We start from the raw sequence: 27,595 nt of genomic DNA, 5'->3' as shown, positions 1-27,595 counted from the left end.
TGTTGTTGTCCCTGCTGCTTCTTTTCCTGCTGTTTGTTCACCCTAAGGCAGGGTGAAGGAGGATTCTGGGGCTACAGGGGTGACTGAAGGTTAGTTTTGTTTTTTTCCCAGCTACCAAACTTTTACACTGCTTAAGACCTATTGCACAGTGCCAACTTATAAATCATTACAAAACTCATAATCGAAATTCAGTCTCTATTAAGGTGTTTTTGTGGGGTTTTGTCTTTATTTTGTTTGTTTGTTTGTTTTGTGGTTTGGGTGGTTTTTGTGTGTGTTTAGTTGGTTTGGTTTTGCTTTTGTTTTTGTTTTTGTTTTAATGTACTCAGTTACCTTTTACAGGACCAGCTGCAAGAGTCCTGTTGTAGCTGGAGGCATGTTGCTTATATCCCCATACTTAGATGTGTTTTCATCTAAGTTCTTGCCTTTTTGGTTTGAGTATTCATGTGTGAAGGAATGTAATGACTTATGAACAAACCTATCTGCTTGTGAATAAGCTTATTTATGCCTGGAGCATTTGCCCACGCTAGGTCCACATGCTATTACCTGCTGAGAAAGTGACAAGAAAAAAATTGAATTGAATATCCGTTTTCTTTCTCCCTGTCTTTAAATACAAGAGACAATTGCTCTTTGTAAATACCCATGCATGTTTATTTCAACATACATTGCAAAAGGTACTTATTTAGTTTTTATTCATTATTTTGATCTAGTTTTTAAGCAGGACTTCCTGTCAAAGGTAGCATTGCAAGCTGCAAAATGCAATCTTCATTTAATAGATAAGGAAAATATTGTTCCAGAAGTAGGAGGAGTTTGACAGGGAAATTTCCAAAAGTGCCTCAGCCTTGTTTTCAAAGCTGGTTGAGAGAGAGGAAGGCCAGAGGGTAGGTCTGAATGGGAACCTGCTGGCAGACACAGCCTCACCCAGCCCACTCTTCCTGCAAGTGACCTAATTTTGTAGGTACTCAAGGGGAGACGGGGCAAAACAGGCATTTCCATTGACGGCTATGCTTAAACTGGTGCATCCTACTATAAAGAGGGTTTATTAGTCACATCCAAAGCTAAGGGTTGGTTTGCTTGTTTTATATTTTGGGACTATTAACTCCTAACTCCATTACTTTAATGATTTTAGCTATGCAAACCAAACTATCTTGAGCCTACCATTTAAATGTAAACTGCTCAGAGATTTTTCCATCATGGTTCGTACATTTCTGTGGCACACAGTGGGTCAAAGAGGTCAGAGTTTACAGCTCTGGACCTTGATGTTTGGGTTGTGGTCCAAGTGGGGACCAAGTGCTTCTCTGGGGAGTTGGAGAGGACACCAGGTGGTGCTGCTAGCTCTTGCGTTACTTACCATGCACCAAGCTGCGATGTTTCTTCCTGAGGCTTTGCTAGCAATATTTTTTTGTATGCTTACATCACCAATAAAATAAACACCCTAGGCTATTTTTTTCCCTCTAATATGCAGTTCTCTAATATACAAAATTATTTTTTAAGCCTGTTCATTATACGGTTACCTTTTGCAGTACCTCATTGATGGACAATGACAACAGTAGTTACTTATTTTGCCGGTCTTGGACTGTACTGAATTTCACTGCTATATTATTGAGGTGTTCATTATGGCATGATGTGAGGGTATCACCATACACCTTAGCCCAAAGTAGAGGCACTTGGAAGCATTCACGTTTTCTGTTAATTGTTAACACACGTGTGTAGTTATCCTGTTGCTGCCTGTGTGCGTGAAGGGGTATATGCACATGTGTACATATAGCTATATATGTGCACATACACATATGTGTGGGTATCTATATACACAATATGTATCTGTGAGGACAGTCCCTGTACCACTTCTTGCTAGTGTTTTGCAGATCAGCATGAGTTGTGACTTACAGAGTGAATCTTCTTTATCAGTCCTTTGCGGTGAGTGAGGTGGTAATTACACTCAGTGGTCAGTTTCCAGAAGCCAACTTCGACATCCCTAAATAAGTGCAAGACCTCAGGACACTTCTAATATGGGATGAACTCCCCAAACTTTATTTCTAACAGAGTTATTTGTTATCTTTCATCCTTAAATGGACGGTGAATTAAAAAGTTATTTTACTGAGATCCAGCTTTGCAATGAGGAAAGTCTGCTGCAGAGGTGCTTGAATGCTAACACCTCTGTGCAGACACGGTCTATATAGCCTAAGGAAGTTCTTGTGTGATTCACTGTTGGCAGAGACAAATAGTTGATAGAGGAAGTGGTCCTAAATTAGAGTGAGGAGGGGAATAAATAGACGACCTGTGTCTTTGTCATCTGTCACCATAAGTAGCAAGTGCTGTAGTCGGAGGTATAGAGCTATAAAAACTTTCTGAACAGTCTTCTCCCAGTCAAAGCCTTGGTTGCAGAAGAACTTTGCTAAAAGTCTGACATTTAAGCAGAAAGGCGAATTCAGTCTTTAAGCATCAGTGAGGAGAAAGAGAAAAGGACAGCAGTAAATGTAGACTTATGAGAAGGCTGTATTATTTGCAGATTATATTTTACAAGCAGTAAGTATATGTTTAGAACAAGTCAATACAGTAAATTTTAGACACTTAGGCTAACAGGACAGTCCTTTATAAAAGAACACTGCTTTGATGTTTAAGTCACCAAGAGGAAAACAAATTAACTCTGTTGGTTCTATTGTGCACATTTTTACTACAAAGTACAACTGCCATATGACCCTGACATATTACAAGATAAGATTTGCTACTTCTTGCAAAGTTCAGTTTGCTTTGCAGGGCAGAAGCTGTTAAAACTTCTTCTGCCCCTGTACAGAAGAATGCAGACATTTCCTTTTAAATATTTTGAGTTCCACGGACAGTATTTGCCTGGGATATTTCAAACCATAAATATGATTAATATGCAAAACATAGAAATTATTCTCCACTGCAATCTATTCTCTAGCTAAGATAAAGGGCAAGCAAGCATCCAATGTTATACTGCTTTATTGTTGTACCTATGTTATTGTATAGGCATTATTAGGCAGAAATTTCTCTGTTTTTTATTCTGCAAATATAGGAAAAAATACAGAAAATTTTTAATGGGTCCTTCATTCTTCAAATATAAGAACCAAAACATACCAGAATTTAAGTTAAAATAAGTATCATCTATGATACTAACTCACAGCCCACATTCCCACAGTTCTTAACTCCACTTCCTCCCACATCCATGTCCAATTCGTTATAGGAGTTGTCTTCTCAAAACCACCTGTAATGGTCCCATGTTGGACAGCTTCCTTCTAGGTGTGCTCATCTCCCAGCATACTGGCAGGGTGCTCATCACACTTATTCTGTCCAGGCCTCAGGGAAGCAACAGGTGGTGCATTCACTGCAGTGCAGGCTGCCATCGCATCCTGTTAGTGCAGGTTTTCCCAGTGGTGCCATAGACATTGCACATGGTTTGGATCCCGGCAAATACACTAGGGTGGTTCAGCTCCTCTTGAGGGGTTGTGGAAGGAACTGCCTTAGGTGGCTGCTCCAGCACCTGCTGCCTTGGGTTGTATATGTGTATTGCCAGTGCTTTTAAAAGGGCAACAGAAAATGAGATTTAGGTTATTTCTGGGACGGGGGGGAGAAAAAACAAACCAAAACAAAACCCAATATGATCGACCTCTTGTTGCATTCAGATCAGTACACTACATAAGCAGGAAGAAATGGGATTAGATTAAATAAAATGTAGATATCAGAAAGTGTCCAGAAAAGGTCATTGTGAGGCAAAGTGACACAAAGCATGCAATGGCTAGCCAGCCCGGGAAACTGTAATCTCAGAACAGGTAAAGAGCAACACAGAAAGAAGCACAGTGTGTGCTGAAGGCAGGAGAATGAAGGTTAAAAAGAATTTCCTGGTGGAGGAAAGGCTGAGAAAACATTAAAACTGACAGGGAAAGCAGAGAAAGGTTAAGAGCCGAAGAAATATAGGACTAGCTATGTAATTTGGGTGTCAACAAACAGTATGACATCACTCAATCAGACATAGAAGTGTTAAAATCAGTTTTGCCTTGTTGATTAGAAAAGGCAAAAGTGTAGTCATTATTGTTGTTGTTGCTGTTGGGGTTTTGTTGATGGTGATCCATTGGTCAGTCATTCGCTGATAGGATCAAACATTATAAACAAGCTTATCCTGCTGTTTCCAACAAAGCAGGTCATTAAATTTTGCATCAGTCTTCTGCTTTCTCCATGGGATGCCTGGAGATTAATGGAAAGGAGTCATGAAAGTAGAATGGCACTATAAAAGGAAGATAACTGGAGACCACTCTCCTCAGTGATATTCCTTTTCAGGACATTGTCAGTTTGTTCCTGTCTTCATTCCACTCACACTAAGATGTGAAAAAATACAACCTCGCTATCACTGTCTGATTGCCTGACAGTGAAAGCTAAAAGCAGAATTTATTTGGGCAACTGTGCACAAAAAGTTTTCAGATGTTAAAGACAGACAGTACTGCCAATGGCCTAAAATATCATAGGAGCTTTATTGGAGCCTTTCTCCTGTCTAACTTAGGAAATGACTTGGTGACAATCTAATGTGTTTCTTTTTCTCAGACAGTTGCTCATTAGCTCTACTAGTGTTTGGTTTCAGGTTTTGTGTATATATTTTGGGCAAGTGGATTTCCATTTTTAAATTTCCATAGAATAACAGAATTTAGGTTGGAAGGTTCCTCTGAAGGTTGTCTGGTCCCACCCATTTCTCAAAGCAAGTTTAATTACATCAGGTTGCTCGGGGACACCTGTAGTGAAGTCTTGCATACTTCCACGCATGGAGATCCCACAGTCCCTTTGGACCTCAGTTCCAGTATTTGACCATGGCCTCACAGTACTTTTTTTTTTCTCCCAGTTGATCAGAATTTTTCCACCCTGCAGCTGCAAGTAGAGCTTGGCTCCATCTTCTCTGTATCTTCTGATGAAGTATATGGAGATGACATATATCTGCTGAACCTTCTCTCAAGGTTGACAGACAGCTGTCTCAGCCTGTCCTTGTTGGTATGCACTGTGCTCCAGCCTTCTGACCATCCCCTGACAGCCCTGCCCTATGCTGGCTCCAGTATGTCTGGGTTTTTTTTGTACTAGGGGGCCCAAGACTGGACTGAGTACTTAGACACAGTCTCACAAGTGCAGAGTAGAGAGGAAGGATCACGTCCCTGGACTTGCTGGCTGCACTCTTGTGAATGCAGAGATGCTAGTGCCAAACCTGCTTTTCTTCGGAGCTGGATTGTTTGCCATCAGGCTGTACTAGCGTGGGGGGTTATTCTGTCCCAGATATAGGACTTTATATTTCCTCTTTCTGAACTCCATGAGATCCTGGTCATTTCATTTCTCCAACCTGTCTAGGTCCCCCTGAACAATAGCCCTGCTCTCCAGCAGATAAACTATTACCCCCCCCAGTTTCAGGCCATTCACAAACTTGCTGACAGTGCACTCCTGTTCCATCTCTCAGATCAGCAATGAAGTCATTAAACAGTATTGTCCCAGAAAATCCCCAAAGGACACTACTTTGCAGCTTGCAGCTGAACTTTGCAGAACTGATCACAAGTCCGAGCCTAGCAGTACAGATAAGTTTCCATCCATTTTATTGTTCACTTATTCAGCCTCTGTTTCACCAGTCTGATGATAACAAGACTGTAGAAGACTGGGTCAAAAGCTTTGCCAAAACCAAGGAATACGACAACCACGGATCTATCCTTGTCCACAGTGCCAGTCACCTTGTCATTGAAAGCAACCATGTTGGTGAAGCATGATTGGCCTTTGATGAATTCACGTCAACTGTTCCTTCCTCTCCTTATTTTAAAATGGCATCTAGTAGGATTTGCTCAATACCCATCTCACAGTATTGAGATTAGGTTGGCCAGCCTGTAGTTATCTGGATCCTCCCTCTTGCTGTTCTTGAAGATGAGTGTGATATTTGTCTTTTTCCAATGATCAGAAGCCCCTTTGATTGCCATCGCCTTTAAAACACAGCCAACAGCAGCCTCACAATGTCAGCAGACACTTCCTTCAACACCTTCAGATGCATCCCATCTGGTATCATGAGATTTTGTGTCTAATTAAGTGATTCTTAAGCGCCCCCTAGTTGGACCTCCCGCTACTGTGAGTACAGATTCACTCCCAAATACTCTTCAAGAAGGTTCAGAGACCTGGAGACCCGAGGGCAAATCTTACCAGTGAAAACTGAGGCAAAAAAGTAATTGAGTACTTTAGCTCCTTCCAAATTCCTTTTCACTAAGTACCCTGCCTCATTGAGCAATGGGCCCAAATTCCCCTTAGCCTTCCTTTTGCTGCTGATCTACTCAAAGAAACCTTCCTTGTTTTTGTCCTCAAAAAAAAAAAAAAAAAAAAAGTGTTTGAGTTAAATCAGGATCTACATGTTCATCCATACTGGCCTTCTGACATGCTTGCTCAACTTTCCATACACAGAAATGGACCATTCTTGTGCTCTGAGGAGCCTGCCCTTGAAGATTAGCCAGCTGTTCTGAGCCCCTTTGCCCTTCAAGACTGATTCCCATGGGATCATTCCTCATAGGATCTTGAACTTTAGTCTTATGGTCACAACAGCCAAAACTGTCATAGGCTTTCACATCTTCAACCACTTTTTCCTTGTTCATGGACAACAAGTTCAAAGATCATTTCTACTAGTCAGTTCAATCATCACCTACATCAAGCAATGGTCGTCACTAGTCTCCAGAAATAACCTGTGCTGTTTTCTTCCAGTCTAATTGTCCTTCCAGCAGTTGTCTGTGTGGTAAGAGTCACCCATGAGTATCAAGATATGTGCTTGTGAAGCTTTCTTCAGCTGCTTGAAGACAGCTTCTTCTACCTTCTCCTCTTGATCACAAGATCTGTAGCAGACACCTCGCACTGTGAATATTGATCTGTCCTCTGATCCACAAGCTCTCTACTGGTTTGTCACCTGCTTTGGGGTCAGCAGCCCATGAAATAAAGAAAATCCTTTACACAAAGTGCAAGGCTTCCTTCACACCTTCCTGCAAATATTTCTTGAAGAGACTGCATCCCTCCACTGCAGAACAACAGTCACGAGTGCTATCCTACCATGTCACTATTATCCCAATGAGGCTGTAGCTCTGCAACTACATTGGTTTACTGGTGTTTGAGATGGATCCTAAATTGTGCTGCTCTTAAAGGGCAAAAGTGAGATCCTCTTTTACAATGTTGTCTCCTGGACACACTTCTTTACACCTTTGTGCCCTTGTTTCTCTATTATGGTAGCTCTCCACAACAACAGCTGATTTAAAGCCCTCATTAGAGATTAGCAAGCCTCCTTGCAGAGATGCTTTTGCTACACTTTGCCAGATGTATCCAATCCCTGCTCAGTAGCTCTCAACCCTCACAGTGCTACAGTCGTAGGATACAAAGGACTGCAAGACCAGACCTGCAACATCAATTGACTCTCTTCTGCTTAAGCCTTCTCCCTCATCAGAAGGCCTGAGGAGACATCACCTGGGCCCCCTGTTATTCACTCTCATCTCTCAAAGTCTGTTATGACTCTTGATATGGTTCACATTGACACTGACACTGTTGGTGCCCACATGGAAAAGCAGCAAGGGAAAATAGTCCAAGGGCTGATAAGCCTTGGCAATATATCCACACATCTCAGATCTTAAAACCTGTCAAAACAAACACTCCCAAGATATTAGTTCAGGTTGGCAGATCGGTGCCTCCATCCACTGTAGGACAGAGACTCCTATAACAATCACATGCCTTTATCCTTTTGTACAGACACTCAGATGGTCATGATGAATTCTCTGATGGGTCTTATTCATCCTTGGTAGTGTCCAGGGAATTATACAGACTCTGAATTTGCAGATCTGCAAGTGGAGCAGGAGTCTTTTTCATGTTGTCAGAAGTCACAACTTCCAGCCTTCTAATATCCTGATCACGACCTTCCACTACCTGTTTGAGCATGTTCTCCTGCTGTCCTTCCTTCTTTGTGGTGTGTGACTCCAGTTCTCGTCACCACATGCAGTTATGAGCTGAGTTGCTGGGCCCCTCTGCATACCCGCTCTGATCACCAATGTTGCGATGGCTCTACTAGTCAGCACTGCTCTGGCTTCCCCCGATCTCAACAGGTCCCTTCTTCCAAAACTATGATGCCACTCAAGCTTTCCCTACCCATCAGTTAGCTTTGTGTGTGCTGTTATTGATACACACTACTGTTGCCAGCACCACCTCTCTAGGGGCACCCCAAAAGTCAATTATAGGTGGACAACAAGTTCCAAAAGAGACTTTATTCTAGCTGGAAAAGTGTAGCAAATAAACTGACTAGAAATGGGGTTTATACAATTATTTAGCACTCCAACAACATAAAATACAGGTTCAGATATCAGTTGAGGAGATTATCGGGGTATGACAGCATAAGAATAATGAGGCTCCACAACGTGCACACATACACTCACAAGAAACAAAACCAGATGCCTCTCACTCCAGGTTACCCACAAGAAATAATCACTCGCCTGGGTTAGCTGAGGGCTCACACTTGCCTGGGTTAGGCAGGGACTCATTCAATGATACATCCAGTAAATAACCACTCACCACAGGAGAAGGTGAGGTGCTCTCAGTCCCGGCAAGTCTCCTTAGACGTTCTCCCAGTCTAAGGGGAGGGCTCTAGTTCACAGACCAACTGCTCCAAGAAAACCACTGAAAGGGGGTCTTCGACTGGGACCCCATTTCATAGCCTGGTCAGATCTGGCTGTGGGCATTACAACATAGTCCAGAAGCTTCTCAGCTTCTCTGGGTACCTCCTTTGTTAAAGACCCTGTCAACCAACTGATCTTTTAAGTATACTTATTTTTTCTGTAATAAAAACACTCTTAAGACTTCTAGATCTGTTGCATTTTTTAGCTTTTGCTTTAAATGCACTAACAGGGAAAAAAAAAAAAAAATACATGGTTTAACCTGCTGTCAAATTAAACAAGCATATGATGATGGCACAAGACACTGTTCCCAGGTACATTCTGTATACTCAGCCCTGTGGTAGGAGAACCAGTAGCAGCAGCAGTAGTGACTAGTCTATTAATCCGTTTTTCTCATCTCTATGCACCTTTTTCTGTCAATCTGTAGAGCACCATGGTGAGGGAAAAACTATAGTCAGACTCCCCAGTCAGAATGCATTACAGTGTTTGGTTTTTTTCTGTTCAGTGGAAAAAGTGGTGTAAACCAGACTTTTCCTCCAGGCTTCCTTCTTTTTCATAAATTCATAGTCGGCAGTCTGCCAACTCTGGTCACATAGTTTTTATAAGGTCCCAGTGGAATACACTTAGGACAAATATCATCATTTCTTATGAAGTCCTATATGTTTGAGATACATTTCGCAGCACAAAACCATGCAGAATCTTCCAAAAAACACCTGAAGGATACTCTTTGTAATGTCTTACTGATATCCTATCAAAAGTAAAATATACACAGGATACTCTGGGAGTTGCCCCGTGAAAGAAGAAAGTCATCTCTCCTCTATCTCTTTAATTTATAGACTCAAGGGGGGATTTAAATCACCTGACTTTAGACAGCTTGAAGAGAGACATCTATGCTGATTCTGGGGTCATCAAGGCTTTTCTTTCATTAAAGGAAATAAGCTAAATGTCTAGGAGAAGCTGGATAAATCTTCTTCCAAAAGCTTCCCTTCTCTTTGTTTACTCCATACATGGTTATCACAAACCAGGTGATAAGCATGTTAAACTAGATTATGTGAAAGTATATATAACTATCTTAGACTAGATCTTTAAAGAGCAAGGATTAGCCGACATGATTTACCAACACTCAGGTATTTTCCATGCCATTCTTTCAGGCAGACGCAGGACTTGTCTTGATTTTGTATGGGATGTGCCCAAAATTCTCAATGTGAGGCAGCCTTGCATGGTACTTTCTGACCCCTGGTTCCTCTCCCATTTTAAAGACTTGAATAAAAGGCGTGGAAAATAAAGCAAAAGCAATTATAAGCCAGACGCAATTTATTGTTACACATTGTAGAGGCTTTAATGATTAAAGAGATGCTGAAAGTCTCTTTAAATGAGGAGAGAGGTAACTGAAAAAAGTTGGCTAAGTAGATTAAGTTACTATTGAGTGGAAGTTTATTTAGAGTCAGCAGAATCTGTAAGGTTGAATTTAAACTATATGTTCATTGATTTTTGTACTACAAGCAGTGTTTATCACTGTGTCTATACAGTACTTTTTACAGCATGAGGATATTTATGTTTATTAATTCTCGTTCTTTATATAGCACAGAACTAATGTATAATTATGGGGTTATTAAAAAAATTATTTTGAATAGTATTTAAAATACGCCTTTTTCTAATATATCATATGTACTGTTTACAGCTTTTTCATAGTTATTTCACAGCTTTGTTACCAGCTCCCAAACACAACACATTCATTCTTTTAATTACTTTGTCAACTTTACATTTTTTGCCTATCTTATTTTTGTCATAGAGCAGTTCTCAGGAGAGATGTGACAGAGTAGAAATTAATTCTGATGATGTGCTGGCTTGTACGATTTTTAAAAGATCTCCTCACAAAGCCCTACTGAAACAAATTTGATATTGATTTTTTCATAGAACTGTGGTTTTGTCTCACTACCTAGCCTCACATCCAGGTACAACAATATAGTCTAACAATAAGTCCTTGGTGCCAGTTGCAGTGTATTTCAGCATGTTTGAATTCATCCCATTCCCTTCTGTACCACATAAAGGACAGAGCACTCAGGACCAGATGATGTGGTACAATTTGTGCATTGATTGAAATGCTTTGGACAAACCTGGTGATTTCTTGGAGCCAACAAATGAGGCAGAAGGACTCCTGGCAGCCCAGGGGGTGGTCTCCTGACCTTCCTGTGGGTACCAGTCTGTGACATGACATGATGCTTCCCTGATCATGAGCCTGAGGAGGCTGATGGACTCTCTGTGAGCTGCTGCAAAGGGACGAGCAGGTGTACCTCAGTGGCTCCCAAGCAACAGATTTCTTGACTGCATGGTATACCTGGAACTGCAGGCAGGAGGCTGTCTTCCAGGCATAACTCCCAGAAATGGGTTTGAAAGTTTTTCCTGCAGATGGGAAGACAAGGAGCTGCCTCTGCTGTTTCCAACAAAACTTCCATCTTGCATTTTCTAACATTTCAGTTCTGCATTTAAGAAAAAAAAAAAAAAAAAAAAGATAACAAAAAAAAAGATAACATTTTGTACGGAAGTTGCATTCTGGTTTGTGCACAGGTTCTGTTTACAACAGTTTTCTTCAATAATGCTGAGCAAAAAATAGATGTCAGGTTTCCAAACATGAGCCAAAACAGCAAGTCCTGAACAGAAGCCATCATATGACCAAAGTGGCATCCAGAGTCATCCTGAAAACTGGTCCAGGGCTGGTGGTTGTTTGCAGCACCAACAGTCTGTTCATCTCTGAAAGAAAGCAATGCAAAACCCAGGAGTCCTGGAGAGAACAACTAGTCCATGACCTCAGTCACAGTTTCACATCTTTAGAGAGTTCACTGAGAAGGCACATCAGTGGTCTATCTACTCTGTTCAGGGATGCAGAACTGGAAGTTCCTTATTTATAAATACAATAAAGTATTTATTTCCTATTAACCCAATTTGCTTCTGGTTAGAAACAACTTGTCATAGCCTCCATTACTGGATAACTTGTCACACCAAGAGACTCTAAAACGTCATTTCCAGGAGCAATGAAGGCCTGACATAGAGCGTGGTAAACAATTCTGTGATGTTGTTGTGAGAAAAGATGGAAATCTCTCTGTTTTGACCTTGGAGAACTAAAAACTTATTTTAGTTACTGATGAGACTCAGTGGTCATTGTAGGCCTCATCTGTAGTGCTGATTAAACAAGGGCCAAGGAGAAGCACCTGGCCCCGAGAGTATGTGACACTGACTGACATCTGCCTACACTGCTTGACATTAGCCCCTTTAAACCAGATTTGTTTTGAAGAGAGCTATGTGGCGTAGTACAAAACTGAGACAAAGATCAAGTTAAAAAGCAATGTGGATCATCAGGGTGTAGTGCTCAACACATTCCCTGGCTCTCTCCCATTTTGCAACGGAGATAAGCCCAGACGATAGAATGCATGTTTATTGAGAGAAACCTAGCTAAGAAAACATGGTTTCACTGAGACAGCTCAGACTAGATATAAAATTCATTGCCCTTCTGTGGGTGGCTATGAAACCAGTGGTTTGCTGTTGTGGACAGGAGAGAGCAGCATAGGTATCTCCCCCGAGTCCACTTTTGTTTGGTGGTTCCATTAGTGACCTCGATAATGAAATAACAACAGTGCCTATTAAATTTGTGGAGATATAGGGCTGGGAGGGGTTGCAAATACACTGGAGATAGAACCAGAATTCAGACAGATCTTGATCAAACGGGAAATTGGTCTGGAAAAAAAATAAAATGTAGTATGGGTAAGTGCAAGAAAATGGATACTGTGAACAACCAGCTACAAAAGTACTGGGTAGAGAGCAATTGTCTAGATTCTTCAGAAGAGGATATTGTGCATCCCAATATGAACATTAGCTGCCTTTATAATCCTGTTATGAAAAGCCAAATGCTACACCCTGGCATTGTTGAACACAGGTTTGGAAACTGTATTCAAGAAGGCTATGGACCAACATTAGAGAGTCCAAAGGATAACAGAAGATATAATTAGAGAAACTGTTAAAGAAAATGTGATATATGGGCAATGTTTAACACATTAGGCTTATTAAATTGTAAAAAGGTTAGGGTACTGGTGGGGAAAGGAACGATAAGACTTCATGTAGGTTAAAGACTGGTGCAAAGAAAAAGGTCATAATCTATTCTCCATCTTTCTAATAGAATGCAAAAGAAGGCATGGGCTTAAACTGCAGCAGGAAACTCAAGCTAAGTTTCAAGAAAGTTTACTCATAATAAGAGTAGTTAAGCAACGGAGTGGGTCTTGCAGTGCAGGGTGTTGCAAAATCTCCGTTTATTTTAAGTCTTCAAAATCAGGTTGGAAAATATCTTAGTGAAATTGTGCTGATATATTTGAACCTAGTTTAAAGAGAAAGGATAGACTTGTGTGAACTATCAAGGTCTTTCCAGCCCAGTTTTTAGATGATGATACAGCCATATTTTATAACTAAATTCATAGTGAATACATGCATGCCATTCTAGGTAGTATATACAAGTATTTTTAATTTTCAAAAGGAGGCAGGCAATGTACAGGTATGTGACTTGCATACGCTCTTACTTCACAACACAGACCACAAACTTGGGGTGTTTCTTACCTTTCACTCTTTGTACTTCAGTCTTCATACGGCTTGTGCAGTTCATCTCCAAGTTTTCTTGCAACTTGCAGAGAATGAGGAGATACAGATCTTCAGTGCACCTATTTTACATCAGCAGTTGTGTAGATGCAGTGTCAGGCAAGGTGCAGACTTGCTTTGGCTGAATAATCTTTCAGTGTACAGTAAATGTTACCTGTTACCTTACTTCCCTTGCTTGGGAAATTCCCTGATTGCTTGGAAAACTATTGCAAACATATTTTTCTTCTAAAGCACCCTTTAGAAGTTTTCCCAGGCTGGGCTGAAAAACACAACAAACAAAACAAAAAAACAGTCAGAGGCTTCAGAGTTTCTGCATGTTGCCTATCTAATTGCTTTCTAAAGGAGTCAGAAATGCCAGGAGATGGCATACTATTTCAAAGCATACAATGTACACAATAGAGTTGAAGTTGCATCAGAGATGCTCCCTGCAGTGGCTGTTCCTCAGCATCTCTTGCTGTTGCCTGGTTGGAAAAGCAGATTGACTGCAACCTGATACAGAACTTCGATTTCTTTTTATTCTTCATGGCCCTTGCTGTCCTTTTAGAATCCCAGCCCCGTATGTGCTTCCTAGGCAGTGTGCTAAAGACAGAAGAAATATCAACCCATCATCTTTGAACCAAACAAAAAAAAGCTGTTCGAAATAAAATCCCTTAAGCACGCCTGTTACTTCTTTTGGGATAAAAAAGAAATATGTGTTTCATAATGGCACATGAGAAGACCAATATGCATCAAGCTGACATTCCTTTAAAGTGTTTCTTATTTCAATTGTTTAATCTTCTCTTTGCTGACAAAGCTCCCTTTTTTCTTTTTGTGTAATGAAAGTCTCTGGCATGTTAGTCTAATTGAAATGACAGGCAAAAGTTGAAAGTAAAATCAATTCTTTGTCACTGGAGCATCTCCAAGTATTCAGAAGCAAATGTTAGCTGAGGAAACAGGAGGTGTATGTTAACCAGCTAGAAACCAAAACCGCTTGTGATAGCAGTTTGTTCTAAGAAAATAAGAATCATTAATTTAGTGAAGATAAATTTACCAGATTCAATTAATAAATTAATTCTATGAATAATTGAATTTATGCTTGGAATAGCTACAGTTGCAAATGTGTGAATGATGCTGCTTCTCTGTGGGTGAAAGAAAGGAAGTGAAGACAAGGCATTTTAAAAGACATTATAGAAGATAATTCTGTGTTTATTCCATCTTTGGAGTTCCAGAGATTTTATTAGATTTTTTCAGTTTTGTCTTTAACTTTGGTCCCTCAGAACAGAAGCTTCTAATACCAGTGCTGTAGCTCCAAGGCTGAGGTTTCCTTTTCTGCTTAGCTGCTCACCTTATCGCAAACATAAAATCTCAAACCAGATTTCCCTGAGCTGTGTTTAGCAATTGTATACAGAATATGTCTGTCTGACTGTCCCAGTCTCTGTCACTGAAGAGGGGAGCAGAGCACCGAGGCATTTCATACAGGACATCTGCAATATTAGGAATATCTTCCAAAGGCAGCCATGTATCCCTTTCATAAACCACGAGAGTAATGGGAAAAACAGTCAAAATTTAATCCGACTATTGCTTACTGGAATGAAAGTTTAGCAATAAGAAAGCCTCTAATGCTTAGATTTTCCTAAATGCTGTAACCATGTTCCATGTTCATAGGTGGTTTGGAGGTAGCTTGTGCTAGATAGCTGCATAAATTAGTGGAGCTTAAGTGCCAGAGACAGCCTGGCCTGTTTGACTTTCAAATTAACCCTAGGAAATGCTGCTTCATGAATATTAAAATTCAGCTTCCTGCACCATGATCAATACCTTAATTTTTGTGTATGACTTCACAAAGATTCAGCCTGTCAAGCCATGGGCATTTGTCCAATACTCTTGTGCAAATGCCAGGACAGATGATTCTCAAAACCTACTGTAATATTTCACATAATAATATGTGTCTGTCTGCACTGACCTCTTCATATCAGAAGTGGAAACCCAGGCAAACACTTGCTAAACGGGAGAAACTGACTTGACATTTTGACAGAAGCAGTGAGATTGTCTAGAAAGTATGGCGAGGTCCCTATTCAGGCTTGTGTTGAGCCTAGCCAAGTGTTAGCTGGAGCAAACCGGTCTCCGCAGGCGAGTTAATCTCCGTGGAGGAAACAGGATGTATTCTTGTAGAAGCAAATAGAGGCACACATGTGTATAAAAGCCAGGGAGTTAAGTGTTTTAGTTAACAAGCATATTATCTTGATGGAGTGGTTTTCATCTTACTTACATTGTGTCTTCAACACAGACAACTATACATGAGCTAGTTATACGGACACTTTTATAGTTGGTGAGGATAAATAGGTATGTCAAGAGCACAATTCATCCCACTGCAATGTCTGTGTCTCAAAAAGGCTGGAAGAACCTTGCCTTAGAAGTTACCTTCTTTTTGCATGGTCTCTGAGGGAGTCAAGGTGACTAGCTTAGATACAGATGTCTTCACTCTGTACTTCAAAAGTGAGATGATTGAGATGAGATGAGATGAGATGAGATGAGATGAGATGAGATGAGATGAGATGAGATGAGATGAGATGAGATGAGATGAGATTATTAACTCCTTCTTTCTCCAGCTATAGGAGATGTCAGCACAAGAACCAAGAGATGCAGTGACCCATTCACTATCTGAAACTGGCTACCAGTTCACACTGGGAAGGTCTTTAATGATATTACAGAAACATCCCTTATTTATTTGGAATTCACTTTGAAGGACTACATATTCCAGTGCTTTCAGGTCAACCTACCTTTTGAAATGATAATCAGATTAAATTGGCTTTCACCACCAGCAAATATTTGTATATCAAAGAGATTCCTTGTGCACCTTCTGTCAGTCTGAATCAAGTTTAGATTACACTGATGCATTATTTTTAATGCTGATTCCTAGTAAAATCTTCTTTTCTATGTCATTAACATTCTAATTATTTTTAGCCTAATGTTAGCTAGCCATCACCATGCTCAGTATTGCATGGGGAAGTGAATCTTTATTATTCAACCCAATGGTTCATTACTCCTCTATTTTTACATAAAAGAATCGCAAAGACCATGTCAGAAATTAAACTGGCTATAATGAGCATTGTGATACTACTCAGGGCTCATGAGTTTTCCCGTCTCCTTCACCAAGGAGTCGAGCTTCCCCTGAAGGATGTGCTGAGGTACACAAAGCCCATGTCCTCTGGAAGAATCTCTATATTCCTCTACACCTTTCCTCACACAGGTCACTTCAAGCAGACTGCAGAAGGTCTTGCCAATTAACAAGTATTGCTTAGTAGCTTGTGGGCTTCATTGCAGCCCACAACCAAGGCACTTGAGTGACAGTGTAAGAGTAGCACGAACTGGCATTTCTTCCAGCGATGGTCCTTCCCTGCTAATGCAGCTAAATAGCTGTGATGACCTTCTGCTGGGAATCTTTGAACAGAAGTAATTTTGTGATTAACCAAACTAGACTGAGGGGAAGTTTGAAAAGTCTGTTACTGAATACAGTTTTACTTCTTGATTCACTGCATTATTGAAGAAATAAGCCACCAGTCCCACAGATAAGAAACATCAGCATGAGGTTTCTAAGTGACTTAACACGTACCTTGAGTAGTAAACTCCAGATTTCACAGCAGATGCAGGACTGGATCCTCTGTTGGGAAAGCTTCTTGTAAAACAAAATCAGTTTGTCAGAACTATTGCTGGTAAAAAATTGTCAAATATGTTCCTTTAAATTGCTTATCGAACCCTGTAAAAATAAACAGACACACAAGAGCCCTAACCTGAATAAAAACAATTTAAAAAAAAAATATAGGCCCAAATTCACTGAATATAAATTGATTGCAACAGGTTATTGTGTCTACTCTGTTTCTTGCCATCTGCCATCTGTTTGGAGAAACTGATACTCAAAGTACTCTGAAGTAAAAGGCTTTGTAGCACTCAGCTTAGCAGTCTTTCTCCAAATACTGTTTATTTTAGTCTGGAAAAATTTGTCTCTCCCACCACAGGTAATCAGCGAGTTTGAAGCCTCTCCCGACTCATTTTCCTACAGAATCCCCAACCTGAGCCGGAATCGCCAGTACAGTGTCTGGGTGGTGGCAGTGACTGCTGCGGGAAGAGGCAACAGCAGTGAGATTATCACTGTGGAGCCACTAGCTAAAGGTACAGTGACAGTACTTTTTCAAGCAATCCAGAACTTTGCAATGCTAATTACTGTTATAATTGGCACGTGGCTTCTTCATGCCTCATTGCTTACTGAGAGTGGGATTTGTCAGGAGTAACTTCAGTTCTCTGCAAAAGTTAGGTGACAACTCTCAGCTAATTACCCAAGCTTTTGCTGTAGTCAGCAGAGAGAGAACGATGTGCTCCTCTAGAGGGTAATTCATCCCACCTACCTTAGAAGAAAATAAATTGCTTTTTGGAATGATTTTTATCTTCTTTTGTTGGGTACAGAGGATTTGCAGATGATCCTGCCCCCCCCCCCCGCATTCTGTATGTATCTTTTTTTTTCTTGCCATACAAGATAATTTCTTTATCATTCTCCCCCTTAGTAATATCTCTTGTGTACTCTGCAAGTACTATCTTCTGCATAAAATGGTCTGATTAACATATCTAAACTTTCAGCAATTGTTCTCAGCTTGCATTAGCTTTGAAGTTTGCTGCTTCTATTTCAGCTATGAAGAAGGGATAACGTGCCTCAAATCCCACATATTTTTTCCCAGCTGTATTATTTGTTCTATTAAAAGATATTGCTTGGGCCTGTTAATTCTGTCTTACTTGTACTGTAAGACAGTACAAGTCCTACACTACAGCACCTTAGCTTGGAAACAAAGACCTAAAGTTTTAGACAGGAAGGTGAGGAGAGTCCCATCAGTACTCAATCTCTACATGGGGTCTTCAGACTGAGGGTTTTTTTTCCACCGAAATTGGTAACATCACAGAATGTGCCCATGTAATGTACTGCATGGGTCTCCAGAGTTGCAAAGGTAGAATGACTTTACAGTTTTACGTCTGTTAATTCTTCAGTCATGTAGTTAATGATGTACTAATGTACAATAAAGTGTCCAGGGCTCTATGATGATAGACACTTTCTAAAAATCTTTACAGAAATTCAGAAAATTTTCACCAATATGAAATCACTTTCTGCATGGAAGAGTATATAGCAACACCATAGGGAAAGTCGCTGTTCTTACCAACCCCTAAGTGGCGGATAAACAGTTCGATGATGGTAGATTAACTATTAGAGCTATTGTCATGGGTGGCAGTGTTGGTGTTTGCAGGGTACTATTTCAATGCATGACATAGCTTCCTAATACAGAGAAGTTGCAAACAGGTTTCCCCAGAGTTGTGATGGGAACTTGAATGTGTTTCCTTTGTCCCTTCCCTATGCTAAATATTTTGTCATATGGATATTTTTCAACATTATTGTAAGAAACCTGTAGTAACTACTATGTCACTACTGTAGGTCACAATGGAAGATTTAACAGTGTAAGTGTGGGGAGGGTCTAGCAAGGTAAAGAGCCCTAAGTTGGAACAAGCAGAGAAAAGCTTGTTCCCCATACGATTGCTTACAGTTTTTTCAGTCCACTGAGAAGACTCACCCTTGCTTTCTACTTCTTTTTGGCATTCTTTTGTAAGGTTTTTCAGAACTTTTCTCTTAGTAGCTACACAGAGGAGGAGTGACCTGAAGGATGACTGAAAGGCTGTGAAAGGTCTGAAGGGCCTGAAAAACCTGGAGATTTTGAATTGTTGAATTTTTTGTAGGATAACTGCATACTGCATTTTGAACACTGATAAGACCAAAGTTGAGATCTTAAATGGTGGATGCAGAGTGTAAAGGAAGACCTTGAAAAACTTCTCAGGAAAACAGGGTAAAGGTTTCAGCGTGGTCCTCCTTTAAGGCCAACTGTTATGTGTGGGTAATGAATATGGGTAATGAAAACAAAACACCCCCCCCTCCAAACACACACACACAAAGGAACAAAATCAAAACATTAACATTGATGCTTTGATAACAGCAAAACCAATTAGACAACAATATGGTGCAATACTAATTGATTGAAGATGTAGGTAAACCCGGGAGTGTGAAGGGATCCCTGCACACAGAGTACTAGAAGCTCTCTTTCTTCTTCTGGCACACATTTGAAAAAGTGTGAAGTTTTCAGACAAGATGAATGTAGAAAAATGCAGTTTCCAGGTACTAAGATGCATAGCCTCTATTTACGAGGAAATGTAGTATGTGTTTGCCCTTGATTTATCAAAAACAGAGAAGTTACAAACTAACACACATCAAATGAACAAGCTTACCAAAAACCGGAATTAATTCTGCTCCTCCAAAGCATATTTAGTATGATACATGATGACAAATAAGTGAACTTAAAAATAACATGTACAAAAAGACAAGGGGACTTTAAGGAAAAATAATTAATTACTTCAATACAGACAAGTCATTGTGAACAAGACCTTATTTTGAAGAGTGGTAGAATGCACCCAGTCAATGTTAGATATAGTAGTGTTACTCCATATAAAGTCTACATTAGATGATGCTCAGGACAAGCCTCTCTTACATGCACTTAGGACTGAAAAAGTGATGTATTATCCATTTGCGGATGTTGTGATGGACACTAGAAACACTGACAGATAGCAATTTTATGGACTTTGGTTGTAGCCAAGTTAGAAATTGTTGTATCAAGAACAAGATTTCCTGTATGAATACATCACTGAGCCTTTTAGAGAGCTGGGAGAAAGTGGTGGTGAGTGACAAGGGCAATAAACGCACAATGAGGAAGGATGGTCAAAGCTAATAACCTTGAAGACCTTTTTCACTCCCCAGTATGTCTGAAGCAAGTAAAACATCACAGAGTTAGAAGCTGTTATATCCTGATTTTGCAACAAGTCCTCAGAGCAAGAACATCCTACATACCGTTATTGTAAAATTGTTTACTTCCTTTTTCCCCTCCACTTATTTCACAGCAACTGTCCAAGTAACGGTACCATCATGACAGCTAATGAGAGTTAACTTTGAATAGAATTATGTCAACTTAATTATAACCCCTTTAAGAACCCCTTTGAGAACAATGAGAATGTCTAGTTAGGGATTTGATGTGAAATGGATAGACCAATTTGAAGGAAAGCTTAACTCATGTTAACATTTCTTTCTTTAGTGTCTCTGTTTCTCAGAAGAGATTGTTATTCTCTGCAATTAAGTGACAAAAAAAAAGGAAAAAAGTCCCCAACAAACAGAAAATCATGGCAATGAAAGCTCAGTCTCCACCAAGAGGGTTATGCCATCCCCTCTCAAATGACGCTTCATTGCTGACTTGAAAGTTGTGGGTTTAGGCTATCAAATATACCTAAAAGACAGAGAACTTTGCATGCACCTTATTGCTCTTAGTTCCTGAGCATGACTGATGGAGGATGGCATTTGCTACCAATAAGATGATAACAGTAACAGACCCATAGCAATCTGATCCTCTCAGGAGAACTCTCTGACTTTAATGTTGAGTTTCCCTTGTTCTTGTAGACTACCTGACCATTAAAGTTTAACAGATTTGCTTCCTGGTCTATGTTGATTTGTGTGCTTAATGTTATTAAGCAACTTGTGGGGCTTACATGGTAGTACGCACACCCCATTTCTCTGTTTCTGTAACAGTTCATCACAATGGAACGCACAGGATATTTCTCTGTGGGAGAGTAAATGAAAGAAACTCCTGACCCAGGGTATTCACTGCTGGCTCTTGTATTTGGATTAAACTGAGCTGCAGTGAACTGTCATAGCTCTTGTTCAATTTCCCTGTACAGTTTGCCTTTGAAATTTGGTTGTGTCCTCTAGAAAAAAAAAAAAAAAAAAGAAAAAAAGAATAAAAGAATAAAAGTGTGCTATGGCCTCTTGCAAAAAAATTTAAAAATTCTGCCTGTTTCTTATTCTATGACAGCAAGTGTAGGCAAAAGGATTTATAATTTTAAGAAGAAAACATACAGAAAATCACATTAGCATAAGAGAGTAGACTGTTCTTTGAAGACATCTCTTCATCTTCAACTAATGATTGAAGCAGCCACAGTCCTAATCCAGTGTCACACCAGCTAAAGTAAGGCTGGTGAGTAGTCCATAAGTATTTGGGCAGCTTCGATAACAAAGAGGTAAACTCTGCAGCTGAGTTGCCCACATGCTGCATAAAGCTCCCTTGGTTCTAAAGAGAGAGGTCTGTGAGATTTAAGGTATTTTAACCTTGCAAATGCCAATTTGTGTTTCAAACCTATTGCTTTCAGATGAATTTCACTAGACCTATATTTTGTTTCTTGTTTTTTTTTGTTTCTGTACCTCTTAGCACTCTCAGAACACTATTAGAAGTTAAACTATATAGAAAATTGGATTCAACAATTTCGGTGCTATTTTACCATCTCTTTTAAAAGTACTCAGTACGTGAAGGGTATAAGATAATGTAAAAGCTGTATGTACTTTCACTAAAATAGTGAGGTATGCTTTTGTACTGTGCACTTCCAAGTTATGGTCTGTGATCTTACCACTGGCTGAGGCTTCTGTGAGGTCTTTGTTACTTCCACACATCACTGTAAAATGGGACACACAGGATATTGAAAACCAAGAGCTACAACGTAAACGTTGTTCTTTGGAGATCAGACACCCAACCTATGACTTAAGGAAGAATTCACTGTTGAAATAACTATTAAAAGTAAAAAGATATCACAGAGAATTTGCTAACAACTAGTGCCACATCATGCTGAAGGCTTCAGCAGGATTCCTGTGTTTCATATGCTTTGTTTAAGTAGCTGGCAGCAGTTGGAAGTTGCTGGGTATTTTGAGAAACACTGGAGAGGTGGGAAAGCCACTGAGAAAAGGTTTAATAGTTTGTCTTATATGAGTTTTCAGGCTTCATGTTACAGAGGAGATTTGGCATGGAACAAGAATTCAAGTTTCTAATCACCACAGCATAGAATGTACTGCAGCTACTAGAAGCAGTCCAGATGTTTACAGCTGTGTTTTGTAGATAGACACAAATGACAGCATCTCCTGCTGCTTTAAAGATGTACCATTAGGTGTCTCCCGCAATGAAAACCTGGTATCACTGAAGACAAAGTAGCCTTCTAACACTAACTTTAGCGGAGTCAGCATTTCACATAATGTCTCTGGGTAGACAGAGCATTTTTCTGTTTTAGTTAGCTTGGTTAATTAGCCCACGGTTTGTGGCAGTACAAACCTGTGTAAATCTTTATCAGAAGATATGGCGCTAGGAGCACCGCAGTGGAAAATAAGGCTGTAACGTGAGACTTACTGACTGGCCAGTGTCTCAACACTGTTCTGGTGTGCCACCTCCTCAGGGCAGCACACACCACAGCACCCTCCTGCTGGGGTCGGCCATCAGAGATGCCAGATGGAGGAAGCTGGGGGACATTAACTCATAGAATAGTTTCACTTGGAAGGCACCTTCGAAGGTCATCTAATCCAAGCCCCCTGCCATGAGCAGGGACATCTTCAACTAGACTGGTTGCTCAGAGCCCTGTCCAGCCTGGCCTGGAATGTCTCCAGGGATGAGGCATCTACCACCTCTCTGGGCAACCTGGGCCAGTGTTTCACTGCCCTCGGTGTAAAAAATTTCTCCATGTCTAGCCTGAATCTCCCCTCTTTTAGTTTAAAAACATCAATCTTTGTCCCATCACAACAGGCACTGATAAAAAGTCTGTCCCCATCTTTATTACAAGCCCCTTTTAAGTACTGAAAGGCTGCAATAAAATCTCCCCAAAGCCTTATCTTCTCCAGGCTGAACAACCACAACTCTCTCAGCCTGTCCTCACAGCTGCTGTTTAGCCAGGATGGGACATGTCAATACTTGGCTGTTAGGAAAGTAATGTTGCCTCTTTAATTAACCTTGACTTTTCCATTACCCTCAGTCTTCAAACAGCTACTTCTTGTGTTTTCAGTTAAAAGTTTGACCAGAGAAAAATATCTCAAGAAGCTTAGTCTTCAACAACACTTGAAGCAAACATAGGCAAGACAATCCAAACTGATCGTATAATCTATGAAATCTTGTCTTTTTATGAATATCTCAAGTCCCACTGCAGCCCACTCAAGTAATTTCACTTAACTATGCAAGGACTGTTCTTTTATGCATGACTTTTTTGTAATGTGAACTGTGCCAGTTGTATTTGATGCTGGCTTTCATTTTCATGTTTTTCTAATTGGTGCAAAATAGATTATTAAGTATAAATTCTGACCATTTTGCATGACTGAAGTAGATCAGGATTAAAAATACAGTATGGCATGTATCTGTATTCAGTGTATTCCTTTGAAATGTATATTTGGAGGCCAACGAGAAGTCTATTTCATATCAAGGGTCGTTCCTGAGTAATAATATACAGTGAAGCTCTTTCACAAATCTAGTGTTCCTGTACATTATAAATTGAAACTACAACTACAGGAGTGATATTTTTGTTGACATATTTAGGTGATATGAGAGCTGACACAAATTAAACTGACTTAAGAGTTTTTTTCATATTTGTGGACTTCAGTCAGACTCTTTGCAATATACTAAGATGTTCATACATTAAGGTTTATTTTGCTTAATATCATAACTGTTGTAACAGTGTTGTATCAGTAATGCAGCTTTTTTAAGATACCTGTCTACTGTGAACACTTCCTGTGGGAAGTTTGGAGAGAAGCATCCTTTGGACATAATTTTCATCTATAATTTCTACTATGAGACATATAAAAATCAGTAAATATGATCATAACTGGTTTTGCTCTTTTGCTCCACAAGGACTCTTCCAGTCCTTCACCTCATCTCTTACTTACTTGTACTGCAGATACTAAAACTGTAATATTTGTCCTTGGATAAATGCTGATACCATGAGTTAAAAGGCATTAGTTTCCCAAAAGCAAATCTCGAAACAGATCGGTTTGGTTTTCCACATTTCATTCTGGGTGTCTGTATTTCCCTTCCAAGGGCTATATGAATTGAACACCTCATTTCATTTTTCTTTCTCTCTCTTGCTCAGCTCCTGCCAGGATTTTGACATTCAGTGGCACAGTGACAACTCCCTGGATGAAAGACATTGTCCTCCCTTGCAAAGCTGTGGGAGACCCAGCTCCGACAGTCAAATGGATGAAAGATAGGTAACCAGCAACTAAATGTATAGCTCAAATAAAACCCATTTGCTTAAAAATCAGAGGGATGCAATGCAGGTGATGCTGGATGACTGTGCCAGGAAGGGGAAGGACCATTTGCAGGGGCTGCACACAGTCACAGTACATGAGAAGTTCAGGAATTCCTTAAACTAAAACTATTTTGGCTGTGGTAATTAGAAGGTATCAAAAGGGGGGAAAAATTATGAAGAAGGGGTACAGGTAAACATTCAAAATGTAGAATCTAGGAGTTTTTTCTGTTTTAATTTCAGACACATAGAATTGTTTTAGTCTGAGAAAGTAAAATGTGTGGTGCATTGAACTGTGCTGTGGAGTGCAGTGTGCATGTCTTGCACATATCTTAGGTTTTGCTATTCTGTTTTGATCCTTAGTTTCACAGTTTGATAGAATCACTTGGAAACAAACATGGACAATAATTTTCATCAAAGCACTGTGTAAGCAGTGATATTGCAGTGCTATGGAACCATTTTTTCTTTGATACAAATAACTGTTACTTTATAGGGATGGATGATGTAGCCAGGAACTGTCTTTTACTCTTATTGTGGCACTTTTATGAAACAGCAGATATTTAACGAAGGAGTGAATTTCCATTTTGATTCAAAATGGGGACAGGATATGAGCATTCTTTAAGCAAATGGCAGGTGTTTCCCAACAGAAAATAATATTTTGTCTTTATTAAAGAAGACAACCCCCCATCCTTTTCCTTTTTTTTTTTTTTTCCATTCTTAGTTGCTTCAAAAATATCCAATTCTGAGTAATTTTGATTGTAACTTCTTTAATGTATGCATTTTGTTTCCTGTGAGGTAGTAACGGGACACCCAGTCTAGTGATGATTGATGGGCGAAGAAGCATCTTTAGCAATGGCAGCTTTGTCATCCGTACTGTGAAAGCAGAAGACTCTGGGTACTACAGTTGTGTGGCCAGTAACAACTGGGGATCAGATGAAATAATTTTGAATTTGCAGGTACAAGGTAAGGCTATTGGATCTATCTCATAATTGTTGTCACAGCTATTAACTTCTATGTGCTGTTAAATACATAGGTATGTCTGTTTGCAGGAGTATGTAACATATTAGTATTGATGTGTATTAATACAAATATAATTCTTCCAAATTAGAAAATAAAATATTGTTAAGGTCATTCTGACTCAATCATCAACACTTTGTGTTATAGCAAATGTTTTTTGTCATAGCAAATGTTTTGTGTTTGGTAGAAAAATTCATACACTTGCAGTTAAGTCTCTATGTAAGCTTTTGTAGGACTGACAGCTAAGTGTTTCCATTCAGTGATTTTCTAGTTCTTCGCACAGAAATTATCAACTTATGCCTTCTCCTTGAAAATATTACATGTATCATTTAAATATTCCAAAATTCAGAAAGAACTGAAGATCTTTAGTTCTTAAAAGCCATCAGCAGACATTTGCCTCTGTACTGAGATCTTGGACAGAAACTTCATTATACAAGAGCAGAATTTTATTGATGGTGAATACAAAGAAGCATTTAAAGTCAAACATCAGTCCGTCTTCAACTAGTGCATATTACCAGCTACTTTTTATATGCATGTTGAAATGTACATAATTAATCCATTCTGGTATTTATATTTATTATATATAAACAATGACAATATAGGAATACACATTAACAATAATGTGAAGCAGAGCATGTGTGTTCACATACTGAGAATTCACTGTGCAAGGAATTTCCTCGCTCACTTACACTAAAGCAGATCCTAAGAGTGCTTCAACTGACTGCAAACTGTTGTACCAGAGGGAAGTAAATAACTGGAGTTAGGAATATGGGACAAGCTGTGGTAAGTTCACTCTCCTGTCCCTTCATATGCAATCTAAATTTCTAGTGCAATCATATGACAACACAGAAAAAGATTGTTTCAACTGGATTCAAACTCTCTCTGTGTATACTGTTCCACTAAGTCTTGAAACAAATGCCACAGGACATATCAACTTACCTACAATCCAAAAGACCCTAAAGATGCTCTTCTGCAACGTTTGAAGCATGACCACAACAAGAAGTAGGGAGAGAAAACACTATCAAACTGAAACTTTATATTTCACCAAGTACTTTCATAATTGCATATCCTTGCTGTTATTGAACTGTAGTAACTAAAAGCAAATCAATATTACTTCCCTGAGGGACAGAGAAAGACTGGCATTTAATATGCAGTACCACCATCTTTTGTAGATAGGGTGAAGCTGTGGTAAAAGGTTTTACAATAAATCTTTCACAGTGTAGTGTGTGCAGTCTTTCTCCATGGAATCAACCTAGTCAGAATAATGGAACAAATTCATCCCACATAAGGAATTTTCCTTTGGAATACAAACTGTCTCTTTTGTTTTCTTCAGCACTGTTTAACCCTGTGAGGGCAGTAATATCAGCTTCTCTATGAACTAGACTATGGCTGTAAACCAGCAGCCTCCACTTCACAACAGCACTCATTATTTTACAGTCTGATGACTTGAATGTGAACTGCAGCAGGTGTTTTTTCCTGGAGTTTCACTGTGCAGGTAGAGCTACCCCTTCAACAATGGCAAAGCAGGCAATGTCCTCTGGCAACAGACAGCTGGACACAACAGGGCATTTGTGACTTCTGGCTTTCCTTGCCTATGGGCTGGCATCTGTCGAGCAGTAACATACGGCAGGGAAATAGCAGTTCCTGCCAGTGATGGTTACTGACACAACTCACCCCTTCCCACTCTTGCAGTGACCAGAGGAAGTGTGACTACCCTGGCGTATCTCCTCCCTGGCTTTCTGTCCCAGCTTCACCGCTGATTCTTAGTTCCCTTCCCATGATAGGCACCGTCCATACCTCACTCCTTGTTCCTGAGGCAGCAAAGCCCAATTTTGTCTATGTTTCTGAGGAGCTTAGATCAACCCCTAATAACACTTGTTCAAAAAATAATCCGTAAGAGGAGCCAGACATGGTGCTGCTGTGTATAATCAGAGCAGTGCAAAGGATTTGAAACAAGAACTTCCCTTTCTCCTGCTTTCAATTTCTGAACCTCAAATTGCAGATCTAAAGCACTTGGGTGAAGAGTTAATAAATCTTACCCTTTAGGACTCCAGAACTTATTTGCCTAGATCTTTTGAGTTTCACCTGCCATTCATCTCTGTTTTAGCAAAGACTATCCTCCGTGGCCT

At 39.8% G+C, this 27,595-nt stretch overlaps 1 protein-coding gene and 1 long non-coding RNA gene across 6 annotated transcripts in view; one reads left to right on the top strand and one right to left on the bottom strand.

Moving 5' to 3' along the window:
• The window catches only part of DSCAM (DS cell adhesion molecule), a 491,184-nt gene that overhangs the window by 413,843 nt on the left and 49,746 nt on the right, over positions 1 to 27,595 (top strand). For 4 of the 5 annotated variants that reach the window (XM_065068401.1, XM_065068387.1, XM_065068394.1 and 1 more), the window contains 3 exons: positions 17,291 to 17,444; positions 24,294 to 24,411; positions 25,249 to 25,412. In XM_065068401.1, the coding sequence (XP_064924473.1) occupies positions 17,291 to 17,444; positions 24,294 to 24,411; positions 25,249 to 25,412 (436 nt within the window). Of the gene's footprint in view, positions 1 to 17,290; positions 17,445 to 24,293; positions 24,412 to 25,244; positions 25,413 to 27,595 lie in introns of those variants that run through there. The other variant, XM_065068412.1, reaches the window with a different exon arrangement.
• On the bottom strand, positions 9,971 to 14,553 carry LOC135579831 (uncharacterized). Its single transcript, XR_010473630.1, has 2 exons — positions 13,260 to 14,553; positions 9,971 to 11,408 (listed from the first exon to the last, which is right to left on the bottom strand). It is a non-coding gene; the product is annotated as an uncharacterized LOC135579831 (long non-coding RNA).

This window comes from Columba livia, chromosome 1 (genome assembly GCF_036013475.1).
Source record: "Columba livia isolate bColLiv1 breed racing homer chromosome 1, bColLiv1.pat.W.v2, whole genome shotgun sequence".
Taxonomy (NCBI): domain Eukaryota; kingdom Metazoa; phylum Chordata; class Aves; order Columbiformes; family Columbidae; genus Columba; species Columba livia.
This window is presented reverse-complemented; position numbering and strand designations above follow the sequence as displayed.